This window comes from Alnus glutinosa, chromosome 5 (assembly GCF_958979055.1).
Source record: "Alnus glutinosa chromosome 5, dhAlnGlut1.1, whole genome shotgun sequence".
In the NCBI taxonomy this organism is placed as follows: Eukaryota; Viridiplantae; Streptophyta; class Magnoliopsida; order Fagales; family Betulaceae; genus Alnus; species Alnus glutinosa.
In genome coordinates, this window is record NC_084890.1 from 2,374,145 (window position 1) to 2,399,819 (window position 25,675).

Here is a 25,675-nt window from a genome sequence, read left to right on the forward strand (position 1 = left end):
TTTGGCCTAGAACAAGGACAGGAAATCCGCTATCCAAAGAATGGGAGTTTGGTTTGTATTTAATGTTTAAGTTTGGTTTGGTTATTTATTTTTTTAATAAGAAGTGAGCTTGAGGTTACGCCTAGTTAGATATTTTATTCAAGTTCAGTTCATTTAATTTTTGAATAAACTCAAGCTTGTTCTCGAGCTATTGAATTGAATTATTCAGTCTATATATAAAATAAATGTTGTGATTATTTTTTTCTTAAATCCGTACTAATTATTAATTAATTAGTTATCATTAAAATTTTATTATTTGAGTAATTAGAGAAATTGACTTAAATTTTAAGCAATCTAATCTCGAGTCTATATGTTTGTCTTATAGTATGTGTATGCATTATTACAAACATATAGAAGTACATACACACACACACATATATGAGAAATGCTATAACATCTCCTGGTGTTCTCCTAGTGTTCTCCTAGTGTTCTCCTGAAATGGCATAGATGTAATTAAAAAATTACATCTATGTCCTTTTGGATGGCATATATGCAATTTTTTAATCAAAAAAATTACATTTATGCCATTCTAGGAGAACACCAAGAGAATACTAGAAGATGCTCTAGCATTCCTCTATATATATATATATATACGTATCAAGACTCAAAAATTAAAATACTTCAAGCTATATCTATTACATTACGAAGAGAATTCATTTTTGTCTTTTTAAATAATTAATATGTTCTCATTACAAAATTAAAAATAATACTATAAAAAATAATTAAAATGAAGTTGTACAAGTTTATATGAGTTGAGCAAAGTTTATACAAGTTCTATTTGTTTAATAATTGAACATAATTTTGTGTTCATTGTCAACTCATTTATTAAATGGAGCGAGAGTGAGTCGAGCATAAGTCTATTTGTGAGTAGCTTTATTTATTTACAGCTTTAAGCACGTTAAAAAAAAAAATTTGCAAATGAAGTATATCAAATGGAGTGTTGACGGTGTCAGAACTCTTGGTGAAACTATGCGTTAAAATTTGATAAAACGTTTACAAGGTAGGAGCCATATGAGTGCTGCTAGGATTAGTTTTTACTAGAAATTCTTTGCAAATTGATATGATAATTCACGTTACACAATTACATCAATCGCAAGGCATTTATCACGTCAGTTACTAAACAATTACATTTAATTTTGTATGTTGTGACAGTGTCACGCGAAGTGCCATGTCAATTTGTAAGTCAATGTGGCACTTATCATGTCAGGTAAAACAATTAAACTTAGTTGTATCTAGCTAACATGTTAGTTTATAATGGAGTTGCAGTATTCCAAGCATGTTCCAAAGAACGTATAATAAAAGCACAAAAATCAATTGGAATCAATGGCTGTTGGTAGGTTGTGTCACATTATTATTGGATGAGCTTATATCTATAGTATTTCAAATAAAATAGATACTATTTATTTCATGATCAAAGATTTAAAATTAGTGCATCTAAAAAAAAATATACATGATAACTTTAAATTTTGACTATGAAATAGATAGTATCCATTTTATTTAAAATGAAGAGAATCCTTGTCTAGTAAACAAAGGATTTCTCAAGTAACCATTAAAACATCAAATGAAATGAAGATAGGTCATTTTATGGCTGAAATTTTATTTTGTTTCATCTACTGCCTACCGGTGTATAATCCAATTGAAATGGAGAGAATCCTTGTCCCCCTCGATCGCGAGTGTGCTCTTAACACATTCCAAATAACAGTTTTGGTAACCATGAAATTTCATAAAGCAGTGACAAAAATATATAGTATTTATATAGTATTACATTTCAACTCGGACTTCTTGCAAATCGAAAATAGAAATTAAAATCGACCAGCAGTCAAGTTTAGCAAAAACAAGTCAAAAGATGAACCAATTAGAGATTTCCGGAGTTGATATACCAAACGTTAATTAGGATGGCTTGTAGTATTTTGTTGGTACAAATGGCATTTTCGTGACAACCCCATCGTAGGTCTTTCCTCGAATCACAATCTTAACTTTGGTGCCGGCCTTGTGTGATCCAGATTTCACATACCCCATGGCTATGTTCTTCTTAAGGCAGGGACTAAATCCTCCACTGGTGACTTCCCCAATGCCCTTTCCTTTATCATCCTGAATTTCACAGTGGCTTCTTGGAGGTGGTCCGGAGGAGAAAAACCCGGCACGTCTCACGGACGGACCTTCTTCAAGTTGCTTGAGTATCACCTCAGCACCTAGGAAACCACCTTCAGCCCTTCTTCTCTTTCCTATGGCCCAAGTGAGTCCTGCCTCAACAGGAGTTGTATGTTGCTCCATGTCGTTACCATATAAACAGAGCCCGGCTTCAAGTCGCAGACTGTCTCTGGCACCCAGACCTGTCAACCTTACCTTACCTTCAGATTTCTCCAAGATTGCTTTGGCAAGATCCAGCCCATGCTCAGAAGGAACTGAGATTTCAAAACCATCTTCTCCGGTGTACCTGAAAATCAGAACTTAATCAGGCTCAGCTTCACTTCATGCTCTCAGTCAACAGAAAAATTGCACACAAGCCCTGTAATCTACTGAAGCACTAAAAATTGATATAAGAAAAACAGTCACTAGCTAAAAATTCCAAAAGGAAACTAAGCATTTACTCTCACCAATCACTATGCAAGGTAAATTGCCATTTTTGGACTAGAGGAAAAGAAAACACACAGAAGAAGCATACCCTGTCCTAGTTAGAAAGCAGAGTGCTCCATTGATATCCAATATACGGAACTCCCCAAAGTAAAGCTTGCTCAAGTCGTCTTTCGTCAGGTGCTGAAGAACTGGGCCAGCCAGAGGACCCTACACCAGATAAATTAAAGAAGCACTGTCTTTTATTCAGAGTGCAAGCATAAGCGCACTTCCTTCCAGTGATCAAAGCAAGATGGTTTTAATGACTTGTATAGGCAAATATAATCCAGGTGTCATTTGATCATCAAACCCACTATCTTTCAGCTATTGTGATAAAATAATTCTCGCGCAAAAATTTCTATTTTCATATAATTGAGGAGAAATGAAAAAAGGAAGAGAAAAAGAAGGAACAAAGGAAAAACACAAGTAACAAAGACACAGAGCATAAAGCAAGAACAATGTACAGGGTACTCTTCTGGTGACGAAGCCAGCCCATGTAATATGGAAAAAGAAAATAAGTCTTTGCAGTTTCCTTGGACCCTATATCTAGATATACATAAAAGCAACCTGTGCAACCGAAGAATCGAAAAGCATCAAATCCAAGGCAAAAAACTAAGACATAGGAAAACATGGAAAGGAAAATCTAGGACTGACCTGGAGAGCTAGAAGAGACCTCTCATCATGGATGTGCCATGAGACATCCCCACCTTTGGCCTTGAATGCCTTCATATGCTCCTCAATGTGAGCCAGATCCTTATCCCTACACCCTGCATTGACGACCAGGTATATGTGATGATCATTGACCTTGGTGATCACTGAATCATCAATTGCTCCTCCCTTCTCATTTGTAAAGACAGTTAGTGTCCCAGTTCCATGGGCTAGCCCAGCGACATCAGCAATGACAAGCTTTTCAAGGAAAGTTACACAGTCCTTCCCCTTGAGGCTCAACCCACACATATGGGATACATCAAAAAGTCCACCATGCTGCCTACAATTCAGAGTAGAGTCCATGATTGAGTCCTTGTATTGGATGGGCATGCTCCATCCAGCAAATGGCACCATCTTCCCGCCATGGGCGACATGGAAGTCATGAAGAACTGTTTTTTTTAGCTCTCCTTCTGCAGAAAAGTATCGGCGAGCTACAGTCTTCTTATCAGCCTGTGCAAGACGCCGGGTTATTGATTGCCCAAGTTGCCACAAACCCGCTCCTCTCATCTTCTTAACAGAAAACACCTGATCAATAGAAATAGAGGGAATTTTAGATAAGATAGAGAAATCCAAATCGTCTTTAATAATATGCCAATGGCTTCTCAACAGAAACCAAACAATCACATATATTTCTTATTGTCAGAATAACCCAAAGATAGTGCTACTTTGGTTTCAAACATTTGTGCAAAAAATTGACATATATTAATAAAAAGATTGATGATTCCATATCTCATGAAAAACAATAATCAAAAAATGCCTGCTTGTCACTTGGTGTGTGAGAGAGAAAAGATGTTCTAAAAAAGGAGCCACCAATGAGAACCAAAAATAACGAAAAGAAATTTTAAAAAATGGCCAAAAGTTCCAAAGTGGAAATTAAATCAATCCATTGCCCTCTTTACAGCATTTGCATAGACGAGTTAGTAGCATTGTGTTGAGACGTGGCCATAATCGCCATAATGATATCGAAATAAAATTAGTTTCTAAAATCACGTATGCCATTTGGTCATATCTATACTATGCTATTTAAAATACAAGACCTCATTTCAAACACTACGAATACACCATTTCCGAATTAATTTCCACAAAATATTCCAACGCCATGTACATGAAAAACATCCAAGAAAATCTTCTCCCAAACCACTGCTCAATACAATCTCATATAATTGTCATTGGGAAGTTCACTTGGGCTATCGCCTATCTTAATGAAGTGAAAACCACCAAAAAAGGGCCATTGATACCATACAATCCAACACAGATAACGAAACAATGAGATTCCTTTCAAACAATAGAATCTCAAACCAGTCATCTAGATCTCAATAACGTTTCTCCACAACACACAGATCTCCCGATCTCTCATATAAAAAGAAATACAACATTGAAGCAGAGATGCTTAATGAACAAACCCAGATGACATTGAATTACAAAGAGAGAAAGAAACAAAGATACAGACTCGGAAAGCACTTACCGAGATGGGTTTTCTTCTTCGTCCTCTGTTATCCTAAGAACAAGCAAATCTGAGAGCCCGAAAGAGCGTCTCTTGCTCGTAATAAAAGGACTGCCTTTTATATATACGCCTCTGTTTTATCTTGTAAAATAATATTGATAAGGTAACTAAAACAAATGGGAAAATATTAAGCGGGTTGGTAGGTTAAAGTAGTGGGTGGAGGAAAGGGTTTCTCTTCCGAATGGATTCAACCAACAAAACCCCATCGTTATTGAGTGGTAGTATCACTACCAGACAACCCTACCTCATCTCTCTCTCTATCACTCTCTTTTGTTCAACTTTCTAGACGTACCATGTTTCATATTTCTTTTTTTTTCTTTTTTTTTAATGACATCGTACCCATTTATACGACTCTATGTCAAGAAACATTGTATTCAACCATTCGAGCGGGCATATCATGTTTTATGTTATTTTGATGTTTCAAGATTTCTCGAACTTTCATAGTACTTTTCAAGGTTATTTTTTTATTAAATAATTTAAATTTTGTAATTTTTATATTTACCATCTTCTAAAAGACTTATTTTTTTTTCTTTGATTTATGTCATTTTATGAAGTTGTATGCTGAGAAGATTTTGTATGCCACTATATTGTCTAAGGTTATGGCGGGACGGGATGAAACATCGACAATGGAGTTGCCGTATAAAATTATTGTTTATAGATATGGAGGGGGACAAATTTTTCTTTGAAATTGAGTTAATAAATTGATATTTATTAAGAATTACATACTCTAAAAACAGATTTTAATTTAATAAATTGAATTAAATAATTTTTTTTTGAAATAAGAATTTATTCCATTGAGCCATTGAAATGTGTATGGTCAAATGGGGACATGTGTTGTAGCAATTGAGCCATTAGAGTAGGTGACAGACGACCTAGAAAGTAGAAGTTTGTTGAGAGATCGCTGTGGAGGGCAGAGAAGGAAACAGAATAGTTGTTTTGATTTAAGTTGGTGAAAGGCTATTGGCAGATTAATATTGGCTTTTGTGTGGGAAGTGACTAGAGAGATTGTAGTTGGCGGCTCTCAAAGGGTAATACTATATTAGAGTCTTTTAAAATTAATGTGATTTTTAAAATTATTGTTGGATCAAAATTTAATAGTGATCAATTATAAATTTAATGATAATTTTAGTATTTGATAGCCTTCATTTTGATGGTTTATTTCCATTTTTAATAAAGTTTTTTTTTTTAAGTTAAATTATTTTTTTTTTATTCATTTTATTGCTTAACATCTGTGTTTAGAGCATGTGATGATCTTGAAGGATAGATGTTATTTGCTCTGTTAATCTGATTAAAAATGCATACAAAAATTACATGTTTTAAATACTGATTTCCATTTAATAATCTGAATTAGAAAAATATCCTCCGACACAATTTTTTTTTTTTTTTAAAAAAAAAAGACTTTGTCCTTATTCGTATAGGTGTTTTGCGAAGTGCATTGGGTGTGTTTGGTAAAGTTTTTTAAGGGTTTATTTTTTAATAGTAATAAGAAATTATTAATGTGATATAAAATATTAAAAAAAATTAAATTTTTTGTATGGAAAAATGAAAAAGTTTTATTTTATAGTGGATTTTTTTTTTTTAAAAAAAAAAGGATAATAAAAAGTAATTGATGTAATATAAAAAATAAGAAAATGTTGAAATTTTGTTTAAAAAAAAAAAAAAAAAAAAAAGGTGAGGGGGACGGGGGAGGTGTTTGCCAAACAAGCCTTTATGTTGTTTGGTTGTGCAGCCATTACAATTTACTGGGAATAAGTCTTCTTTGGGAATAAATATTTCTCTAAAATTAGAAAAATAGAAATAGTTATTCATTCCCCTTAGGAAAAAAAAAATAGGGAATATATATATTTCTCATAAATGGAATATTTCTAAAAATAATATCCCAAAAACCATTCTTTTCTTTTTCTGGGCACCAAAAAAAAAAAAAAAAAAAAAAAAAAAACCCATTAATGGCTTGGGGGTTGTCTACCACTATTAATGGGTTTTTTTTTTGCCCCCCCAAAAAAAATGACTGAAATTAAAAAATGAAATGATTTTTTTATTATTATTTATAAACAAGGGTGTTTGAAGAAATTTGATTGAAATTATATTTCCAGTCATGAAATTTAGTAATTTTTATGTTGTCATTCAATTCTAACTTCTTGTGCTCTTGATAATGCTCATTCCTATTCCTAAATAATGATCATTCTAGTTTGATTCAATGTACACCTAATCCCGTAGCAATATATTGCGTTCCTTAAAACCAAATACCAACATCTCCAGCAAAACATCAACAAATTTTACCATTTACGTCCAGAGAAATATTACATACACTTTCACTCGTATATTTTTTTGTTCACACTTCCTGACGTGTCATTAAAATTTACTTGGATTAAAAAATTACTACTATATATTGATTCATCCAAAATTTAATGGTAATTTTTAATGCTATGTTAAAAGTGTGAAAATGAAAATGTATGTAATATTTATCTTTAGGCTAATTAACACCCACCTGTATTTTACTCTCTCTTCAATCAGGCCGGGCCTGATCCTTGTTTGTAGAGTCATCTTGGGCCCATGATAGAAAAGCTGGTCTGCCTAAGCCCATTGCCACGTCCACTGGATTCTCATATATCACAGTCGTAGGCAGCCAGAAAAAACACAAAAAATAATTTCCCAAAACAAAAAGTTTTGGGTTTATTAAGATTCAAATGCAAAGAATCTCTCCAGCCTCCGGAGCCATTCAAAAGCAAAGAATCTCAGGAGCCATTCAAAAAATTGGTGGTTTCAGTGAGTGCCACAACCTTATGAGACTCTATTTTTTTTTCAATCCCTATTGCTAATTAGTGTTCTTTATAATACAAACTGCGCTTCTTTATCTTTCTTATATGATCACCTGTCTCTCTTTCTCTGTCTTAACCTTTCCTCTTCAGTTATTGCAGGTTCTTGGATCAGTGGTTTTCTTTCCAAATGAGCTCATCTAAACCCTGAAAAGGTTGGTTATACACACACACACACCTTTGTTTTAAATTATTATTTTGTGTGTGTAATCAAAAGAATAACAGAAAAACGCAACTTTTATTGCAAGATTGACTGCATAAGATGTAACCCAATTGATTAGTTCAAATTTGGTAAATTGGGTCATCATAAAAATAAAGTCTTTGTTCATTTTTTCCTCTGTTGGGATTTCAAAAAGATCAAATAGTTGAATTAAGTTTAAGAGACTCCAAAGGAAATTGAATGGCACACTTACAACTATCAGTTTGGGAGATTTCTTGTAATTTTCTAAAATGGAAATTATTTGCTTTTCAAAAACTATTTGATATATCTAATCCTTGTATTCATTGTGGTATTTGCTTAATATTTTTGAAGGTTGTATTATCATGGTTCAACCATGCTGATGATGTATGCTCAGGGAGCTATAACATTATATGAGGCATCTCCGTGCAAGATTACCCATGCGAATTCCTTGGTTAATACTACTACTACAATCTGTCCAAGACAATTAAGAAATCCATGTAATAATGTACTGCATACTTCCGCACTTTCTTGGGAAGGCCGTGATCAGTTTAAGACCCATCATGTATTGCACCACGTAGCTTCAAAGAGATGGCTGGTAATTAATCAGCGTTGCAACTGCTGGCTGAACTGATTCATTTTAACTTTTTAAGTTTGTGGGTTTTAGTTAAGTGCTTGATATATTTACTGTCTTATCTATCATAGTGCCGGTTGCATGATTCGATTTCGGCGGATGGTGATGATGAGTACCGCTCCTCACGCAACATAGCAATCAGTTTGTTTAAGCGATTCAAGAATGCCGTTGATCGGGGAGGAGGTGACAACCTAAATGTATATTAATTGGTTTTGGTTGTTCTGTTATTTATTCTGTTAGTTTATTGTCTTGTTCCAAATAACACGTTTAGTTAATTGTACCAGGAGTTCATCAGTGCTGGGGTGAATGCCTATGCACTGGGCTGTACTGATGAAGGATTAAGGAAAGAACTTAATGATATGAAGGAATCTGGTGTTGAAATTGAAGCAATGCAGAGTTATGGTGGAACCACCAGTTTGAAGTCCAAGATTATCTTGGAAGAGGTTAGTCACTTCTGCCTAGTTGAACTTGAACTATTTGCCAGGGCACGACTGTTGAGCATAATTGATTTCACAAGTTATATTATTGTCCAAGGAATATAGTTGTGAAGTTTGTAAGAGCTTTATTCAATTATATCTGAAGCAAAGGGGTTCATCTTTGTAGACTGTGAACTACAGAAGCATTTTTCATCAGTAAACTTATTCATGAATTAGTATTCTAGACGCAAACTACACCATTTGCGATGCAGAGGCAACGTTTCTTATGAGTGGACACTCGATCTGCTGAATCTTTTGGCAACTGGAATCTCATTTTTTCTATTTCACAATGTAGGTTGATGAGTGCATTCTGTGGTTGAGTATTATATTCATCACCATCTTGTGTACACCACAACCAACTATTGTTCGATGGTCATCTACACCTCCAGTGTCTGATGAAGTGAGGCTTCAGTGGAAAGGCTTTTGTGCTATTATAGCAAATGCATACTTTTTGAGGGGAATGGCATGGTGAGTTGCTTTCAGCATATTCCATTTCCTCTTTTTACATGAGTTCTACCAAGCGTGCCAGTATTGTTGTATGTAGGCAGGGAGTCTGCTAGAGTGGATGAAGCATTGACATCTCAAATATTACTCTTGCACTTAAAACCAGCATCTCTAATATTTTTTTGCATATGCATGTAGATAGTTACTCTGCACATGTCCCTATTGCCTGAGTCATGTTCAATATACTAGCTTCACTTCGTGCTGTGAAAAACTAGTTTAATTCCTCTTGGCGCCTTAAATCCTGCTTTCAAGAAAGTATTGGCTAATGTTTAAATTTCAAGCAGTAAAATCCTTGGTAGAGGCACAGTTTTTAGTCAATTTTATTTTTCTTGTGTTTAATGAAGGCTTCCAGTAAAGACTCTTCAGCTAGAGCAAATGGCAGTGGCGGGACGAGCCGAGGAGCCATCAGTTGTTGCTAGCCGAATGCGGTTAGTGTTTAGCACACTTGAGGTTAGCCATTTTCTGGAACTGATTTTTCTAATGAATAACCAGAGAAGATCAACAATGGCATAAGGACTACTGTCTTTGATGATTTAGCACAAGAAGAGACATCAAGACATTAGGGCTCTGTATGTTATTTGATCTATCTCTTGTTAATTAATTGGTCCATAATGTCAAGAGTTGCTTTGTGGAGGAGTATGGACCTCTGCACATCCGTGTTGCCGGATGATTATATTAAGGGTTTAGTCGGATTTGCAATTTTAAAACGTGCAATTTAAAAATTTATTTTTAAAATGCAATTAAACGTTTGGTAAAATTATGATTTGAATTTTAAAATCACGCATTTTTAAAAATACACCCTATTGATTGCGAATTGAAAATGCATATTTTTCTACGTTTTCAAACCCAATTTTTTAAAAATGCATTTTCATACAATACATTTTTCACAATTTTGTTTAAAATCGCATTTTTGACCAGCGAAATTACCAACCATAAACTGTACAAGTGAAGAGCATTTTTATTTGGTGCCTAAGAAATCAAGTTTGTATTCCTGGGTTATTGTCTTCTATTGAATATATTGGATGTGCCTTGATGAATTGATTGGCTTGTACAGGTGGTGAGTCCACAGTGGCCTAGAGTATAGTCGAGCAGTATTGAGAAGTTTCCATTTTCCTAGGAACTGATGTTGGGCTTCTTGTTCCATTTGAAGTTGTAAATTACTGTCGTAGTTTTCTGCCCAAAATGAAAATAAAAAATAAAAAAAATGTAGCATAACATTCCAAAATATAAGTTCTCCATGTAAAATTTTTCATATAAAATTGTATGCACTTCTGATTTATTTATGAATGTAGCCATGGCTCTCTCTCTCTTTTAGTGGGTGAAATTGTTATTAAATATTAAAAAAAAAAAAAAACAAATTTTTTAAAAGGAACAAACAAAATTCACAGGGGAAAAAGAAAATGAAACTTGCTCACTTTTGTTGCTAGGGATTTATCCGTATCTCTTAAAATACGTTCAAATAATAAAGAAGAGATCAAAATTGGGAAATCATCATAAATCTGGAGATGCAATGAGCGCGGTAGTGTCTTTTAGAGTCTTGCGTGCACGCCAATGGACAGCAGTAGCTGTTTCTGATGTTCCCATCTGTTATGGTGAAAATAAAGAGAACAAAATGAGCTCATCGTGTAAGATATTATATATACGAGTTCCGTCAATTGGAATGTCTAAAAAATGCATCAACCAGAAACTATGTCTTCTCATTGGAGTACAAGTTGCACAAAAGCAGTAAAGTGAGCTTAAAATTAGGACCGACAATTTTTGACAAGACTTACAAACTTGACATGAGCCCAAAACGAAATTAGTAGATTAAGATTAAAAAAGTCTAACCCGTTAAATTAAATGGATTAGTTTAAGATTAACTTATATAATCTTATACCAATTCCTCAAAACAACTCAAATTCGATACACGACAGGGTTAGATTTTTTTAACACAATTCGCAAATCCAATACAAAATTAACACCTTATAGTTGTGAGGTCTAACCCGTAAATTAATGGGTAAGGTTATGATTGACCTATAATCATATTTTGATAGGACTCAAACTGGAACACGAATTGCCACCCCAACTCAAAATTCATAGGTGTACCTACTGTCGAAAATGCGGAGCATCGGTATAATGCGATTATTACTTCTAGGTATTAGCACTCGCACGGTTATTGCGGTTATTATCCGCTATCCGCATATGAGGTAATGGGCGCTTTGGATTATCATCCAAATCTATATGCAAGATTAAATAATACAGTTATTACTATATGCAAGTTTAAATAAATTAATATTTAACTTATTACATAAATCACGATTATCAACCATATAAATATATATATAAATATAAAGGGAATTTCATGAATTTAATTTTATATATATATATCGAATAGCAGATAGGTGTGATTATTATCTGCCCGCATTTTCACCCCTAGGTGCGCCCACTTGAATTTTAGCAACAATAAGCCCACCAAAAAGAATTTTTTTTTAAGAGATCATTCTGTGGCTCTGTTTTTGATAATGAAAATTGCAGACGTCCAGATATAAGATGGTTATGTTAAGCTAGGTGAGCCTAAATTTGGCAAGTTGTTTTACTTGTCATGGGTCTAAGCTTCTAGAATAAATAAATAGCATAAAGGGCTGAGCAAAGTTTACCTTAATCTCCATCGAATGGTAATCTTGCCACAAGCTCACGTTCTGGTCGTAAGTTGCAAGTGCAGATTCATATATCTTCCGGGCGTTTACAAGGCCATCTTTATCACCACTAGATGCAAGATTTGATTCCAATTCAATGCAGTTTCTGTATATAACAAGACCAGGACGCGGTAAAGCAAGAAACCTGCAATTGAAACAGTATAGAAGTTCAAAAATTATATTAGGGAAATTTCTAGAAGTAAGATCACTAAAACCATGCAAATAGCATGTCGAGCATCATGGAATATAATTTACCACAGGCGGTAATGCAGATAATTTAGAATTCGAGACAATTCTTAAAATACAAAGCTCGGCAGCTCTTGATCTAGACATACCGCTTATACATCTCCCTTGCATGCTGAATTCCATCCTTCTGAAGAACAAAATTTATGATAGCAGAAGAAAGGGAAAATCCATTATCACTGCCACCATCTTTAGCTAATGAAAAAAGAGACATATCTACCAGCTTCTCAAAAATATGCTTCTGGTTTGCAAAGAACTTGAGGGCCTGCAATATGAGATAATGTCAGATAAAATTATCTACCAGACCTTCCGAAGAAAATTAAACTAGTATGTACACGCACGTACACACACAAAATAAAAAAAAGAAGACACAATTCAAGTCGATTTGGTCCAACAGAAACAATTGATACAAGTATTTTCAACTAGGAGTCAAACCCTAAAGCTGTTCATATTTAAGATACTTACCTGAAAACATCAAACAGATTCTTTGTAACAGAACACTTTAAAAATAATATTTGAAATTTCTTGATTTTTACTAGCTATGTTATACATCAAGTTTCCGGCTAATATCCAAACCAAGCACTATATATTTGTGATGGCTAATGCTTGGGAGAAGCACTTTTTCCGGATGAATTCCAGAAAGAGTAATTCTCCATAGCACTGCTCATTTGTGATTAAGGCATTTTTGTGAGCTCAGCATATGAATAATATGTAAGCACAACCAGCAGTACAGAACTATACACCATCAAGGCGAACAGGCTCATGAGTGACAAAGAAATTTGAAGTCTCATGATACCTATGCTGCATATTACAAAGAGCTTAGATAAACCACTTTTTATTATTAGTTCATGAATATTTATAGTAGACGGCAGTTCATTAAGCCATTGTGTAGGTCAACAAAAATCTTTATTATTATTAACAACATGTTTTTGGCCTAAGCTTAGAGCTACCCTCGTCAAAATGCTGAATTCAAATGACACAATGATACAAATGCTGTGACGGACAATTAAAATAATCAGAATTTCATCAGGAGAAAAGGGAAAATTATGTGGGTAAGTGATAACATACCATAAGCCACAAGCTTTCAGCTTTTGAAATGGACACATTCGTCAAAACTTTTCTTAGGAGTTCAAAGATGGATAGCAAATCAGCTTTACTTGGAGAAGGAGAATCCTTTGTGACGCTTCTAATTTCTATTGAGACCCTTAATAGCCATAGCTGTACTGAATCTGATAATTTTCCACTGCAAAGCTTTGCTGCCAGTTTCCTAGCTTCGTCCAATCTTCCCAATTGCAAATAAAATGAAATATGTTGGCAAGCAAGATCCTCAGTAATGCATCCCATTGTCTCAGCCTTCTCATATACCGTCAAGAGATGTGAAATATAATCTACAGTAGGACTAGATAACACAGAATTTTGGTTCTCCTCTTCTTGGGGAACAATAACAGCCATCAAAAACTTTGCATACAGGTTAAACATCATGGCTGAAGGAACATTTTTTAAAGCTTCCTCATAAACCTATGTATGAAAAAGCATCCAAGGTGACCATTAGATTTATATAAGCACAAAAAAGAAGTACATTCAGAATATATATATCTCAGATGTTTGTCCAGCTATGAACAACACAGGAACAACAATTCATATCACATATGAAGGTTTCAGTAGTTCACAAGGATTTATACCTGAACTGCTTTTTGCGTCTGAGAAAGCACAGTTTCTCCTTCACTCATCTCTTGTGTACTTCTGGGATCAACAATTTCAAGTCTTGCAAGCCAGTCCCAGTATTCAGGTTCTGTTGAAAAGTCTCTCTTCATGTCATTTAGCATCTCCTTACGCATTTCTTCTGACTGTGCTAGGTCCATCGCTTCCAATATCTCAAACAACCTTTTTCTCAGGCTAAAACTAGAAGGGAGAGCTTCAACAGCTGTACTATAGACAGTTCGTAGAACACTCAATCCTTGCTGTCGAAACAAATCTAATTTCATCTTTGAATCCTCATTTTCAACATTCAATCCACCATCATTTTCTTTTTCATCTGTAAGAGACATAAATGACTCCTTGTTTTCATCTCTCCATTGTTTTTCATCAGCAAGTCTATTATCACGGACCAGAGTTCCTTCATCCTCTCCAAGTGCAACCTTCCGGGCCTTTAACTTATTAAGGTAAGTGAGTTCCATCCGAAGATATTCTACCCACAGGTCTTCGGAAGTCGGGCACACTCTCAAACCGCTCTGCATGAGAGCACGTGCCGCCTCGACATTTAAGTTATGGTCGAATTCCCAAGCTGCAGCATAAATCCAAACTCCCGGGACCTTAGGATGAAACCTTATCACCTGGGCCAGGACCTGCAAGAAGTTTAAGAGGAGAACAATATTTCCTTAGAACATGAATTGAGACAAAAGACAAAAAATTCAAATGATAAAATAAAATCTCTTCTTCAATTCCTATGATATGAGAAAGCAGAGAGCTACACTTAAACTGAGCCTAATGCAAGCTAATTGAATTGATTTTAATTCTTAAACTCATAAAAACAATAGGATTATTAGGATAGATAGCTGCATGCAGTTTCACTCTCAATCGCTCGTGCCCCAATTCACCAGCAACCAAATGGGGGCATAAAAAATTTGATTTTGCATACACAAAAACCATACACTGCTTAGCCCCTAATTTGCCAAATTGGCTTTACTTGTTGAGCTTTTCCAACAACTAATAACAAATGCAAAAAGCCTAAACCTCTTTGTCCCTTTCCTCCAATTTTCTCAGCAACCAAAAACTGCAAAATGAAGTAATAGAACAACAAAAAGCCAAACATCACTCTATAATCAACTGCAACACACTTTTTTTTTTTTATAAGTAATAGGAATTTCATTAAAAAAGCGTAAGGCGCCCCTTAGTACACAGGAAGTATACAAAGGAAGAACCCAGCTAGCCCATAATGCAGAACCCAACAAGACCCTCAAAAACCCCAAAACAACTGCAACACACTTTAACTCCTTGAGCTTATTGTTTTGCAATCAAAGGCAACGCTTTCCTTCACTTTCTCAGCAACCAAACAAAACTCAAACACAAATATAAAATAAAACCTTAAAAACAAAAATCTACATACCTTCTTCATCCTCCCATTCCTTCTCTGCCTACAAAACTCAAGGTACCGAAACCACAACCCGATATCGCCCTTAAACCTCGTAACCGCGAGCCGATAAATCTCCACGATCCTCGACACGCCGGCGAAGTCCGAGAAGGACTGCTTCTTTTTCTTGTTGCCCTTGGCCCCGAGCTCACGCGCCACTGCCTTCTTCCTGAGGCGGCGAAGCGCGTCGAGCTGGGTCTCGTAGTCAATGTAGGCCAGGTAGTCTTGCTTGAGCGGGCTCGGCCGCTTGAGCCGGTACTCGTACTTACGCCGCTGCTTGACGATCTCGGCGATCTCGAGGCGCGTGAACAGCCCACGCCGCTCGAGGTCGTCGAGCTCGTCCACCATGCGCTCTAGCCGGTACTGCACAACGTCAGCCATTATCGTGTGTTTCCTTCTCGGGTCCGGTGAGTCGACTCTGTATGCGAAATTGGAGAGGTTTCAGAGGAAGCTGACGATGAGAGAGCTCTGTTAAACGGCTCTCTAGGGCGGGTGAAGATAGAAGAAGCTCTTGCTTGTGATGGGCCTCTATTGGACCGCGCCAGATTGATCACTTAGATTAATGTGATATTGTGGGCCAGTGATCTAGCCCAATTTCAGCCAGGACCAGCAGGTGATTCGGCCTCAGACCAATTGGGCTGAAGACTAATCGATCTGGATGGGGCTCCAGGCCCATTATGAAACGGTACCTACCGATCTACTTATTTTTTTATTTTTTTTATTTTTTTTAAAGTAATGTTATACCTATTACTTACAACTCTTTTACAATTTATTGACACGTGTCAGCCACTAAAAAAAATTAACACCCTCCAATCACATGCTGACACGTGTTAATAAGTTGTAAAAGAGTTGTAGGTCTATTATTTTTCAATTCCTTATTTTGAACAAGTATTCCCTCAAAAAAGGCTGAAAAAATTCTCTAACCTAGTCTATTATTGACATCTATATTCTATCGTTATAGCATGTGATTTTTATTTGGATTTTTAAAAATACATGTGAGAATCACATACACTAAAGACAAATGTTAATTTAATAAATTAAGTCGGAGAAATTTGTAAGAAAACTTTGTCCATTTCTTATACACCTAACCATAGTTTTGACGGGTCAAAAAAGGGCTATTCCCTCCTCGGAACAGGATCCTCTCAATTTCAAGTGAAATAGAGATCGAAGAACCATTTCATGGTGCGTTTAAATTTCATAATATTTAACGGTGTATATGTTGTTTATGTTATCATATTATTTAAAAATTTTAAATGATTAATGTGGTACCATGTACACTATTAAATGTTGTAAAATCTAATTTGGATCATATAATAATTCCTCAAATTTATCCCTTATCATTTGCAATAGAATTGGAGATTAGTAGGGATGAGTCAAACTATTGGCATGATTAATAATTGAAGTGGTCATAAGTTCAATATCATTATCATTATACTTGATGCAATATTGATAGCTGACTTCAATGGGAAAATTACTCAACAGAACAGAGTTTGGAGAATTACAATGAAGGGAAATGCAAACATTTATTTTGAAACAAAATAGAATTATATTGTCTTTGTGGCATAGAGATGATCAACATGATAAGTTGGTATTATACTCAATCTACTACAAAGAATAAGCACTTTTTGGCTTGTTCACTTCAACTTTGGCAGCCAAATAGAAGCATTCTAAGAGTCTAGGGTTCACCATTAGCATTGGTGTCATCAGCTCCACCACCTCCAATACCAAACCCAAATCCAATGCCTATGCCGAATCCTATGCCAATCCCATTCTTGCCACCATAATCTTTGCCAGCGCCAGCTACACCCCCACCTACTCCAAAACCACCACCACCACCCTCACCATGACCATATCCTCCACCTTCTCCCTCACCACCACCACCGCCACCGCCACCTCCACCTCCACCTCCACCTCCTCCTCCAATGCCGCCAACACCAAAACCTGCACCAAAGCCTGCACCATGACCATATCCTCCATTGGCACTAGAACCGCCACCACTTCCACCTCCACCTCCTCCTCCACCTCCACCTCCTCCTCCAATGCCGCCAACACCAAAACCTGCACCAAAGCCTGCACCATGACCATACCCTCCATTGGCACTAAAACCGCCACCACTTCCACCGCCGCCGCCACTTCCTCCTTCAGCACTACCTAGACCACCTCCTGCACCAAAACCACTACCATGTCCAAACCCTTCATCGGCACCATTACCACCCCCACGACCGCCGCCGTCGCCACCGCCACCTCCTTGCCCAACGCCTCCAACCCCAACCCCAGCACCTGTGCCATATCCACTACCATGTCCGGAACCTCCTCCAGAGCCTCTACCTTCTCCACCTCCACCACCACCACCAACTGCCCCACCCCCAACACCAACTCCAGCACCAAACCCACTACCATGACCAGACGCTCCACCAAATGTACTTCCCCCACCACCTCCTCCTCCACCACCACCACCATTACCACCTACACCACCCCCAACTCCATAACCTTCACCGCGACCTGACCCTCCTCCCCCGCCACCACCTCCTCCTCCACCTCCACCACCAAACCCTCCACCATGACTCACTCCTTTACCCTCCACACCAAAACTTCTGCTACCCCTTCCAAAGAAACTCCCACAACTCCTCCAATTTCCATGCGAGCAATCATCATCATTATCACCACCGCCATTATCAAACCTCGACCCACTTGCACCACCAAAGCTGCTTTCTTCAGCACCCCTACCATGACCAGTGCTGCTAACACTCAGAAAAATAAGAGCCATGTAAAGAAGTTCAATGCTCACACCCATGGCTAGCTCTTTGAACAAGTAAGGCTTAGTATGACTCAAGCCTACCTGCTTGCGGTAGATCCTTATCTATAATTCCCCCCTCTCTCTATATATATAAGCACCCAGTTTCACTGGTCCATGTTCATTACTGCGTTTTAAAGGGAAAGGGAAATTGGCGGGAGGGTTTAGTGAGGCATCCAATTCAAGAAAGGCCTTTGACTTTATGTGATTGTCTATTGTGATCAACTATAGCTGACAAAAAATGTTGTAGCTAGAACTTGTGCTAAATGACATATATATTGCCTAAATCTAGCAAAAACACAAATAATTGGGGAGAGAATGCGCATGCATATATATTCTAGCGATAGCTGCAGTGTTATAATAAATTAAGTAGAGAAAGTGGAGTAGGTGAGTGCATGCATCTTCTTGAAATATCCTAGCGAGAAAGAGAGAAGCATGCATCATGCTCCCAAAATATAATATTCTTAACAACATTAATAAATATGCAGAAAATCCATGTGTCATTCTCTATAGCTATCAAATACAGGATTAGGCAGTCATCAATTCCACCTAAGCAAACCATTAAGATGAGAAAACACCCATGTGGATGCCATGTGACCAACCAGCCAATGCGAGATGAGACATAAGTAATGTTTTGGTTTTTGTATATATTATCATGGGAGTAATATGTGCAACTCTTGTTAAATTTGGTTGTTCTTCTCGCCGGTGGTGGCCACAGCAGCTTGGAGCTTTGGATACTTAAAGGCTATACGTTTGATAAACGGAATAATTATTCATTTAGCTAGGAATAAGAAATTAAGAATGTGTATTATTAAGAATATAAGAATTTAAAATGGAATGGCTATTCTAACATATTCTTTTTGTTTAGTAGCAATACATGATGTACGTATTGGAATTAAATCAAAATCCTTAAAATACTTGAGTCTAGAAATTATTTTCCAAACAAAAATCACTTTTTTTTTTAACCCCCAAAATTGAAAAAAAATAAAATCATCACAACATGGTGGCCGGCTACCCTAATAGAACACCGGGAGCAATCATTCTTAAAATACTCAAGCCCCAAAAATATTATAATTGAATCAATTGATTTAGAAAGTTCCTAACTGTAATTTAATAAGTCATTTTAAAATGATAACACAAATATTCCTAGCGTTTTCTGTCGTGATGACATCATAATAAAAAAACATGTACGCATTAATTGCCATGCATCTTTTAGGCCTACCACTCTCGATGAGGCAGGTTTGTCCATCAGCTTCTCCCTACTTGTTGTCTGGTCGTTTCACATACAGTTCCTAGCTAGAGAAAGAGCTTAATTAATTAATAATTCAGCACAAAATCTTTTAATAAAGATCCGTTTCTTTTGGTAATACCTTTCAAAGATTTTTCTCTTCTCTAATCTTGTCCAATTCTATGTAACAATATTGCTAGCACAAAGCATTTCGTACACCTTCTAATGGAATATTAGCTAACAACTCCCACTTCAGCAACTCCTATGGAATTAACATCTCCAAGTGGACTCCAGGCCAGGCAACAGGATTCCTCATTCTAGAACTTCGTGTTGTCCTTAATTATAATTTAAGACGAAAACAATTATATGGAGTTATTACAATTTTGCATATTTAATCTTATACCATAATTTTGGTTGACAATTCAAGTTTTCCTTCAAATTAAGTTGAATAATATTTTTTTTTAATTTAATTTATTAAATTAACATGCATGTGTTCAAAATACATATGATTTTTATGTGTATTTTTAAAAATGCACCCTAAAAATGAGTTCATTTTTTTTTTTTCCTAATTCAATCTATTATAAGAACATGCACCCTAAAAATGTGTATAGAAGTTGGATGCATGTGCCTTAAATAAGGATATTGTATTATTAAGCAGTTACCTATTCGGATTTGTATGGGATTACTGTATGAATTAATACAAAGGCAGGAGGAAAGGCCATGAACAATGTGCTAAGGAAGTTGTGCCAAATCAAGGCACATATAAAAATAATAATATATAATAATAAACTAGCTGAAAGTTGGAGAGGACCCTGTTTAATTTGTAGTGCCACCAATTAATTATTGATAAATCAGAATTTTTTTTCTTAATTATTTGATTAATTATGAATTATTATCACGTTTGTTTGTAAAAGAGTACTTTATAATAAAAATTATAGCATTCCTAACCCAACTAAATTAATATATAAGGTTCGAGTGTATCTAGATGTGGGATTCAGCCTGTACTCCTGCTGGCCATCAATTAAACACAATATTCTTCCTTCTCGATTTTATATATGTAGCACAAAATTCTTTGATTGACCATGGCCGGTAGTGGCTGGCCGGGGCATTGATAAGGTGGTCAGCCCATAACTAAATATTGGTAATTGGTCCCAAAAGGCTATATAACCATGTGCAATGGCCTTTCCATTTTCATTATTTTATGCAACAAATTAAAGGATATGGCTTCTATATATATATTAGAGTATAAATGTAAGTGGAAGTATGAACTGCATGTTATCACCTTAATTACTAGTTATAAGGATGAATATATATATCAGGGTTAATCTTAATAATGTAGACGTTGTTAGTGGTTTTATTCCACATCTTTTAGTATTACTCAATATATCAATTGGTCCATCCATTAATTCGACTTTTTATAGCCAATATATATAGCATAAATAATTCAAATTTTAGTTCGAGTTGAACCAAGTTGGATTGCACCATCCTAGCTAGGAGTTTGATGTGCATTAATTGTATTGTTGAAATTGAATTTGCTTCGTACCAATTTTAGTTTGAATTGGATTAGTTAGAATTGGGACATGCGTTTCATGTACATATCTCAATATATTTATATCTCTATTTCAATAGATCGATCGAGATGGCTAGATCCAACAAAATCAAATTAACCCGATGCAATTTATGATCATTTCCTCACTTTTGTTTAACATGTACTGTCAAAAAGTAGCCCAATTCCAGAATTATCACCACTAGAAGTCCTTACTATATATCCAATTCGATCCAATATTCCAATTCATTCATTGAGCGGCGGTTTTCAACTACCTCGATCAGCCATACTCGTGAATCATGAAGTAGCTAGCTAGCTAGGTTACACATGCATTATGTGGGAGAGAGAATTGACTTATGGAGCATATTTTCTGGGGTGGACATTTTGTCTTCTGTCATTGGGAATGTAATAAAAAGCATTTCATTTTCTGATAATGTGGTCTTTAAAGACCAAAATTCTTGTAACTAATCATAACAACTGCCTACATAATGTTGATTCCCATGGTCTAAATGCATGGGTTCAATATATATGATCATATATATGTGATTCACATCTATGGATGATTAAGATTTATACTAATTTTAGAACATGTTAAAAAAGAAAAATTAAGTTCCATTTGTTTGCGGGATCTTAGAGCATTTGCAGTGAAGTCGTCAAACAGACGAAATCACCAAAATCAGCTGATCTTTCACAAAAACCCGCACGCAGCAAGCTCTCTACTGCTACAGAAAATTAGCCGATTGTCAAAACGCCTCGTCTCTTTAGTGAAGTGGATTTCGCACGTCTCTAATTATTTTTCTATTTTTTATTCCATTTTCGCAGATTCGACGAACCAATGCAGCCTTCGTTTCTTTCTGGTCGTCGACGAAGCCAAGGTCGACAGAAGAGAGAAGCCGGTCGTCGAGGGTCCGATGGATCTTGGCTTGGGTCTGCTAGAGGAGAAGCCGGAGAACGGGTTGGTTTCGGAGATAGGCGCAACGGCAGGGCCGGGTGTTACAAGTGCGGCAATCCGAGGCTAGGGATTAGGGTTCCGATGGATCTAGAAGCAGAGGATGTCTTCTTCAGCCGATCTTTCAATTTCTCGGGTGGGCGAAGGTAGAGAAGAAGTCGGCCATCGAGGAAGAGCCAGCCGTCGAGATCTTGCCGGCCATTATCAGGAAGCCGGTGACGAGGGTAGGGTCTAGAGAAGGAGAACGGGTTGGGTCCGGTGGAGGTCGGTTGAAAAGTGGTTATTTTAATTGTAATAAAAAATAATATTTATTTGAAATAGAGAATATTTGGAGAGTTTGTTATTTAGAGCTTTTGAAAGCTAGGTAGTTAAATTAACGAAAGTAGTATTTTTCGTCAAAATTTGCTAAAATTTTGACAACTTCACTACAAATGCTCTTAACCTTTAATATATATCGTACAGTACTGATGGTGCAATATTAATCCTGCAGGCCTAGAGGCTTGCTAGTTCTATAGTCAAGGTTTATCTATGTGACATTCTCAAAAATTAGTTTCATATTAGGTGTGTAAATTGCTTATATTGAGTGGTTGAAAGATAAGGGTGCTGGTGAATGTTAAATATCATATTTGTTTTGTATTAGATTAGCGTTTTTCTGAATCGTTATGGCCTCCTCTTATTGTGTTTCTCTCTTTTTTTAAAAAAATAAAAATAATAAATTGAAATAACTAAATACAATATAAATCTTTCCATTGCCCTGGCCAACATTAACATCGGCGGGATTTCCCAAAACAATGAAGCTCAATCCTAATATGTGTTTTGAACATGATCACAGGCCCCAGATCATATATAGAACACTCTATATAACTTAAGAAGATCCCACATCGGATTACATCATAATTATCAATCTTAACACCCAAAATTGACAATTGCATTAGATTAGGCATCAAATCACCAATTTCAGTATCTTACTCCATTACCTATAGTCATACATAAATTTTGTCTCACCCTCTCATATATAGCATAAACCATGTCTAGCCATTTGGTTTCTCATCACTCCACTTAAATAATGGAGATGATTATATATACGGACAAGGATCCTCTTTATTTTAAGAGAAATTGAGAGAGATTATTTCATAGTTTAAATTTTATTTTATTGCATTTAAACATGTATATTATGTCACGTTATTTAAAAATTTTAAATAATGTGATAACATATTTATTATGAGGCAACATATATACTATTAGATATGTAGAATTTAATTTGGAGTGCTATGAAATGTTCCTTCAAATTGGGATCCACAGAAAGAAACTTTCTTTAGGGTGCGTTTAGGATTGCGATTTCGTAGAGAAAAAGTGCGATTTTAAACCAAATCGCAGAAAATTGACCGTTTGAAAACTTCGTTTTTAAAAAATTGCGATTTGAAAACGCAGAAAAGTACTTATTCAATCGCAGGCAATATGGTGTTTTTTTTGAAAACGCAGTATTTTAAAAGGTTAATCTGCGATTTTAATGGCCAAACTGCGATTTTGTCAAATACATAACTGCGTTTTTATAAATCACTTTTTTAAATCGCACATTTTAAAATCGTTATTTTTAAATCGCACTTTTTGAAATCGCAAATTCAAATCGACCCTTAATTGGATTGCATTTATAATAAGCACTTAATTATAACAAAATGGGCTCACTACATGCTTTTTTTGTTATTTGACCAAAGAGAGGCCCCTTTATTCAACAATATTGCTGTATGTTTATCGACCAAAAAAAAAATAAAGTAAAATAACTCAGGGAATTGAAAATAAGAGGAAGTTTCAGCTTATTTCCTCATTATTACTCATTAATATTACATAATGAAATGTGGGGCTCGTACATCAACAAGCTAGCAAGACGATCATAACATGCAAGACATTAGAACAAGTAAATAGTAGCTGCAGCATTGGTACTGGAAGCACAGATTTTGAACTCAAGGGAATCCACCTCCAAACCCTCCACCAGTTCCTCCCCCATATCCACCACCTGCCCCACCACCAAGTAGGCCGCCACTGCTGCCGCCGCCGCCACCAAACCCTCCGCCACCTCCACCTCCAAGCCCTCCTGCTCCAGACCCAAACCCACCTCCAGCTCCACCTCCAAAACCAGAGCCACCACCTATCCCACCCCCACCCCCACCCCCACCACCACCCCCACCAAACCCTCCAGCTCCGCCCAAGCCAGAGCCCCCACCAAGTCCAGCTCCACCGCCCAAGCCACCCCCGCCACCCAAACCACCACCAGCACCACCTCCTAGCCCACCACCACCATAACCAGGGAAGTGGTGGAAGAATGTCTTCTCTTCATTAACTGCACCATTTTGACTCGCAAGTTTCCTAGCATGGGCGGCGCAAAAAAGTGCACCAAGAAGCACCACCAGAAGAAGCTGCTTAGAAACCATTACTTTGAGAGAATATATTCCAAAGAAAATGTTTGATGAGAAATGAAGTTCGGGAGTGCAGAATATATAGCCGTTTGAGAACTGAAAATGAGGGAAGGTGACGGTTGTGAAGGTTTTAAATTTTTACATCGATCCCGTCATCTATAATCCGTGCTTCTATAGTTAATGGAGCCGGCCAGCTGCCGTAGCGAAAAAGAAACCCACCCCAAGTTGATGAGTAACCTGGATTTGCTCATATTCATTCGCTTTTTCGGTGTTCTTTACATTTTCCAACTTCACTTCAATTCTTTCACCCAACTCGCTTTCTCGGCCATCTTTTTGTGGATAGATTGAAAATTGCTACATCCTCACCTAATTGAGAAAATATTTTTTTTTTTTTTTTTTTTTTTTTTTTTTTTTTTAATTCTATCTCATTTTGATGATACGAGACTCACAATCATAAAATAAAAAAAAATAAAAATTCAACAACTGATTCTTAGTGTAATATTAATAAAATTAAATAAAAGTACGATGCATAACATTAATCATTGAAAAAGAAAAATTTTAAAACCCACACCGTCGGTCATGTTAAAATAATAAAATAATAATAATAATAATAAAAAAACTGAATGATCGATAATACTGCATCAATAAAATTTCATACAAATAAAATAAAAAAATGTTGTCCATTGCATATATGCATGGGATAGATCGATCTCAATCGGTCGACAACGTACCCATTTTATAATTAGTCCTTTCAGCAGTCAAAACCGCACATAGAGGTTAAATGGGAGCCCAATTCGATCAACATGCCTTCGCACCAACAGCCCCCATTAGCAGTTTACCCATCTCCCAAGCTTTTTGTGCCACCCATCCTCACAGAATTTTATAATTTGATAACAATGTTATGCATGTTTTTTTAGTCTACCTTAGAATATAATTAATTAAAGTATTAAATTCAGTACTTCTTTTTATTAGTTTTTAGTTTTTAATTAATTGGTGGCTTAATACTGAATCTTGGAACAAATATCACAAGTTCGAACCATTTCAATATATATAATTTATTTAGCTCTTATTTTAATTAAATATTTCATGTAACGTGTCTTACTTAATTACTAAAGGAAAAAGAGTACTAAAATATTAATTAAATTTAGTGACTTGTATTAAGTTAAACTTGCTTTAACAAGTGGTTTGATATCCCTGTTATATATATATGTACGTAGATCCTGT

At 36.0% G+C, this 25,675-nt stretch overlaps 5 protein-coding genes across 7 annotated transcripts; 1 reads left to right on the forward strand and 4 right to left on the reverse strand.

The window, feature by feature from the left end:
- Positions 1 to 1,741: 1,741 nt before the first annotated feature.
- On the reverse strand, positions 1,742 to 5,091 carry LOC133867680 (aminomethyltransferase, mitochondrial). Its single transcript, XM_062304436.1, has 4 exons — positions 4,826 to 5,091; positions 3,307 to 3,885; positions 2,705 to 2,823; positions 1,742 to 2,476 (listed from the first exon to the last, which is right to left on the reverse strand). The coding sequence occupies exons 2-4, from the start codon at positions 3,865 to 3,867 to the stop codon at positions 1,930 to 1,932; spliced, it is 1,227 nt and encodes a 408-aa protein (XP_062160420.1). The 5' UTR covers positions 3,868 to 3,885; positions 4,826 to 5,091; the 3' UTR covers positions 1,742 to 1,929.
- A 2,420-nt stretch (positions 5,092 to 7,511) lies between these two features.
- Positions 7,512 to 10,781, forward strand: LOC133867681 (uncharacterized). Of its 3 annotated transcripts, none has more exons than XM_062304437.1 (8): positions 7,512 to 7,630; positions 7,774 to 7,835; positions 8,213 to 8,456; positions 8,564 to 8,689; positions 8,777 to 8,935; positions 9,264 to 9,436; positions 9,817 to 9,922; positions 10,527 to 10,781. In XM_062304437.1, the coding sequence occupies exons 3-8, from the start codon at positions 8,235 to 8,237 to the stop codon at positions 10,554 to 10,556; spliced, it is 816 nt and encodes a 271-aa protein (XP_062160421.1). In that variant the 5' UTR covers positions 7,512 to 7,630; positions 7,774 to 7,835; positions 8,213 to 8,234; the 3' UTR covers positions 10,557 to 10,781. The 3 variants fall into 3 exon arrangements, with proteins under 3 accessions (XP_062160421.1, XP_062160422.1, XP_062160423.1); XM_062304438.1 differs by having other exon boundaries at positions 7,783 to 7,835; XM_062304439.1 differs by lacking the exons at positions 7,512 to 7,630; positions 7,774 to 7,835 and having other exon boundaries at positions 8,315 to 8,456; positions 8,564 to 8,675.
- Positions 10,782 to 10,853: 72 nt separating this feature from the next.
- Positions 10,854 to 16,025, reverse strand: LOC133867679 (uncharacterized). Its single transcript, XM_062304435.1, has 6 exons — positions 15,497 to 16,025; positions 14,073 to 14,735; positions 13,459 to 13,908; positions 12,483 to 12,655; positions 12,109 to 12,292; positions 10,854 to 11,056 (listed from the first exon to the last, which is right to left on the reverse strand). Exons 1-6 carry the CDS (start codon positions 15,899 to 15,901, stop codon positions 10,964 to 10,966), a joined length of 1,968 nt encoding a protein of 655 aa, XP_062160419.1. The 5' UTR covers positions 15,902 to 16,025; the 3' UTR covers positions 10,854 to 10,963.
- A 1,170-nt stretch (positions 16,026 to 17,195) lies between these two features.
- On the reverse strand, positions 17,196 to 18,314 carry LOC133868219 (glycine-rich cell wall structural protein 1-like). Its single transcript, XM_062305037.1, has 2 exons — positions 17,420 to 18,314; positions 17,196 to 17,332 (listed from the first exon to the last, which is right to left on the reverse strand). The coding sequence occupies exons 1-2, from the start codon at positions 18,312 to 18,314 to the stop codon at positions 17,196 to 17,198; spliced, it is 1,032 nt and encodes a 343-aa protein (XP_062161021.1).
- A 5,684-nt stretch (positions 18,315 to 23,998) lies between these two features.
- Positions 23,999 to 24,485, reverse strand: LOC133868220 (glycine-rich protein 23-like). Its single transcript, XM_062305038.1, has one exon. It carries the CDS (start codon positions 24,464 to 24,466, stop codon positions 23,999 to 24,001), a length of 468 nt encoding a protein of 155 aa, XP_062161022.1. The 5' UTR covers positions 24,467 to 24,485.
- Between the last annotated feature and the right edge of the window lie 1,190 nt (positions 24,486 to 25,675).